Source organism: Octopus bimaculoides, chromosome 3 (genome assembly GCF_001194135.2).
Source record: "Octopus bimaculoides isolate UCB-OBI-ISO-001 chromosome 3, ASM119413v2, whole genome shotgun sequence".
Classification (NCBI taxonomy): Eukaryota; Metazoa; Mollusca; class Cephalopoda; order Octopoda; family Octopodidae; genus Octopus; species Octopus bimaculoides.
The window spans coordinates 44,189,575-44,193,892 of record NC_068983.1 but is presented as its reverse complement, the minus strand read 5'-3'; the positions used below and the strand labels follow the sequence as shown (position 1 = coordinate 44,193,892).

Sequence of the window (4,318 nt, the reverse complement as noted above, 5' to 3'; positions counted from 1 at the left end):
GATACAAGAAAGGGACAACAAAACATCCAGATAGACGATACAAAGAAAACAAGGACAGATCATTCGGAGTTTTCTTTCCTCAGTCGAGTTCCAGATTATCTTTGCAATTTTGGTTGGTTATACTTGAGATTGCTCCAATCTGGCCAGCCCCATGGAAAAACTAAGCTAAGAGCATTAGATTCCTTGGAAGAAAGCAGTGAATGTATACGAAAACAAGGATGGGAAAAAAAACGGAGAAGGTTACACAAATACAAATAACAGGACATAACAACGGGTGTCTTTTGACTAAGGACGAATTAGATTGTGGAGTTAAAGCCTTATGGCAGGGATACAAGATTTCACAGGCACAGGGAAGAATATAGATGTTGCACGGACAGTGGCCGAACCAAGAAAGAAAGGTCAGGCTTGGCTGAGCACCGGTCACGTGGGGGAAGAGAGAGAGAGAGGTGTGTGTATATATGTCTTTGTATTCATGCTTGTCCTCCACCACTGCTTAACCAGTGTTGGTGTGTTTATCTCCCTGTAACTTAGTGGTTCAACAAAAGAGACTGATAAAGTACCAGGCTTTAAAAAAAATAAGTACTGCAGTTGATTCATTCAAGTTAAATTTCTTGAATGTGGTGCCCCAGCATGGCCACAGTCTAATGACGGAAACACCTATCATTACAAAATTAATTGAAACAAACAAAAACAGTGGATTTCATTAGAACTGTGGTAACAAAACGATCAAACCCATAAAGTGGCCATTGTCTGTTTAGGACAGAATCCTGTTCAGATTCACCATTCTCCAACAGTAATGGTTTCTTCTACATGACTTTTTAATAGAATTCTTAAAGGTATGCCTGTGTTTGTGATGGAAATATCAGGCAAGTAGTCATAAAAGAATACCTTTTTAAAGGTGTGGAAGTAGGAAATATCTTAATCTTGTTCGCACTACTGTCAATCCTCTCTTACCATCATTTGCGTGTGTGCATTATGTGTGTTTATATATATATAAACAAACGCACCTTTCTCCTTTCTTCCTGGTAGTGCCTTCCCGCCCCTCCATGGCTTTCAAAAGCTCCCCCACTCCCATTCCTAAACACCTCCCTCCCACACACACCTCTTCCTTCACCTTTCACTTCTTTTATCTCTTTGTATAACTTTCCCTTCTGCCTCTCCCTGCTATTTTTCATGCTTCCACAATGCTCCTCCTATGCTGCTCTCATTTCTCTATTATCAGTCCCCGCCCCCACTTTGGTTTCCCCCTTAAGTTTATTCTCTCAACTTTCTTTACCCCCCCCCCATTTCACCCCAGCTATTCTCTCCCTCCAATTCGTTTTAACACCCAACCACTCTTTTATTATTCTTTGGATCATGGCTGGAATTAGGAGGAAGGAAATCTATCGGACATGTCAGTGTGTTCGTAATATATACATACATACATACATACATGTGCAGATGTGGTTGTGTGGTAAGAAGTTTGCTTCTCAACTGCATTGTTCTGAGTTCAGTCCCACTGCGTGGTACTTGGACCGACCGAAGCCCTATCAGTGGATTTGGTAGACAGAAACAAGAAGAAGCTAGTTATGTGTGTGTTTGTAATATATACATACATGTGTATATTCATGTGTGTGTGTGTGTGTGTGTGTGTGTGTGTGTATAATACATATAATACACGCACATATATGCATGTCGTCATCACCTTTGTTTTACTATCCATTTCCCATGCTTTCATGGGTCAGACGGGGTTTATATGAGGCCTGTTTTCTGTAGTTGAATGCCCTTCTTGATGCAAACCCTCACCTGTTTCTAAGTAAGGTAATATTTCTCCATGATCAGACATCTTTTTTGATGAAAGCTTGGAAACAAAGGACGCTGCTAGTATGTCGGTTACATTCATTTACAACTATTACATGATGTCAAGACAAAGAGACACAAACTTACATACACGTGTGTGTGTGTGTAATATCATTTAATGTACAAAATACAAAGATACAAGCTACTAATAGTTTCTTACTTTGAAGATGTGGGTCTAGGCATGTTTTTATAACATGCCTTGGGTCTCCGAGCAACTTCATGCTCTGGGCACGTGATCTATTCAGTTTGCAAAACAGGATGCTGAAAGAAGAGAAATTGCAAGAAAAAATGAGATAGTAGATGCAAAAAGTGTGAATGGGGGGAAAAAGAAAATTAGTTATATCCCCTTTGGCTGTAAAGCTATAATTAAGCTAGTTGTAAAATAATTAAAAGGAGAGTGGTCCAAAGTCTGCAAGGCAGCTGCTCCATCTTTAGATGGTGATGTCCTCCAGTTTGCTAAAAGAAATTTGTCCATATGTTTGCATTTGCTGAAAATTTCGGGTCTATAATCCAGTAGTGTGGTGGAATTCTTGGAGCTAAAACGAATATGCAATCTTTCAGCTACACATAATTTGCATTTCTTAGATCCATTAACATATGTCTTGGATTTCTCTGATTCACCACTCGTATGTGGTATGGATTTGGTCTTCATGGCTTCACATTTGTTGATGTGCTGCAAAAGAAGATAAGTGGTTTGTGTGACATCTTTTGAAATCACTTTCGCATAACCTGATGTAATTTAACTAAAAGCAAAAATTGTGGAAGGTGGGATTTTCACTGCATGTTACGATGGAAGGCAGAGGGTGTCTGAGACTCATGAAAGTGACAGGGAGGGTGAGAAGATTTCCTCAAACTGGAGACCTGACTTTACTCTGTCCACCAACTGTACTCAGGGTAGCAGGTGATGGTGTTAAACTGGGAGATGGAATTAAGCCTACTGCTTAAGTAGGCTATAACAGGATTCGAACTCAGAACACAGGGCCAGAACAAATACTATAGGCATTAAGTTTGGTGTTCTTACTCTTCCAATGATCCACTTCCCTGTGTTGGTTCTTTGTCTTTCAACCCTGAGAGGATGGAAAGTACAGTTGACATTAGTATGGATTGAACTCGGAGCACACACATTCATAATACCAACATTCTCATGACTCTTGCCAATTCACCTCTGTGTAGGAGAGAAAAAAACAAGACTGTGTGATGTTCATGCCTTTCTCAGTGGCATTAGCAGCTGCCCTGAGTAAATGGAATTGGTGTCAACAAGGAAACTTTTACACCATTTCACTGGGGTGGGGGATTTTTCTTCTGTGTCTGGTGGGGACTGGTTAAGAACTGAAGGTTTAGTTCTTACTATTACCACCACCACCACCACCACTACTACTATTATTACTACTATCACCACCACTACTACTACTACTACTAGTACTCATGACTACTATTGTTACTGTTGCTATAACCACCACCACTACTGTCACCTCTACTAATACTACTATTACTACTACTACTACCTCTACTGTCACCTCTACCACCACTACCACCACCACTGCCACTACTACCACTACAATTTTTTAAAACCTGCTGCTACCAGCACCTAAGTACTGTCATGAATTTACACTCATGAGTGACTCTGTCGCTGTATCTACATGTGAGAGTGGGAGTGTGTTGCGTGGAGGGAGGGAGGGAGTGAGTGAGGAGGAGTGGTGTTAGTGGAGTGGCTCTGTACCATATACTGTCATATATAATATATATATATATACACACAGATTGTTTTTTATATACTGTATGTGTGTATAGACAGTGTGTGTGTCTGTCTGTTTGCAGTTCTCGGTGGAACATGTTAAAATAAGTTGTATTCCAGGACACCTTCGGTAAGTTTATTTCTCAATGGAACTTTTAAGTAGACAAAACTTCTCATGTCTGTCTTTTACTGTCTTTCTTTTGATATTTTCATATCTATTTCTTATTGTCTTTTTCTCTCTCTCTCACTTATGTACAGTATATCTATCTCTTTTTTATTCTCTCTCTCTCTCTCTCTCTCTCTTTCATTTATTGTTTCTGTTTTACCTTTTGTCTCTTTTATGATCTTTCTATCTCTCCTTCTCTGAGTATGTCTCTCTCATTTACTCCCTCTCTTTTCCTTACAGTCTATCTACCTCTCTTTCTATTTTCTTTTACTTTCTGTCTTTTATTATCTGCCTTTTTCTCGCTCTCTGTCTCTCTCTCTCTCTGTCTCTCTCTCTCTCTCTCTCTCTGTCTCTCTCTCTCTCTCTCTCTTTTTCCTATCTCAGGATAAATCTCCCTTTTACATATTTACTGTCTGTCTGTCTGTCTCCCTATCTCTCCCGCCATCTGTATCTCTCTGTATTTCTCTCTCTCTCTCTCTCTCTCTTGCTTCCTATCCGTCTGTCTATCACTTGTACACACACACACATACACTGTCACTTTCTCTTTCCCCTGTATATTTTACCCCCTCCCCATTGCC

General features: G+C 40.0%; 1 protein-coding gene across 1 annotated transcript in view; it reads left to right on the top strand.

Moving 5' to 3' along the window:
• The window catches only part of LOC106876527 (putative leucine-rich repeat-containing protein DDB_G0290503), a 259,001-nt gene that overhangs the window by 174,711 nt on the left and 79,972 nt on the right, over positions 1–4,318 (top strand). The window contains exon 7 of the mRNA XM_052966733.1: positions 3,684–3,704. Coding sequence (XP_052822693.1) covers positions 3,684–3,704 — 21 coding nt within the window. The remainder of the gene's footprint in view (positions 1–3,683; positions 3,705–4,318) is intronic.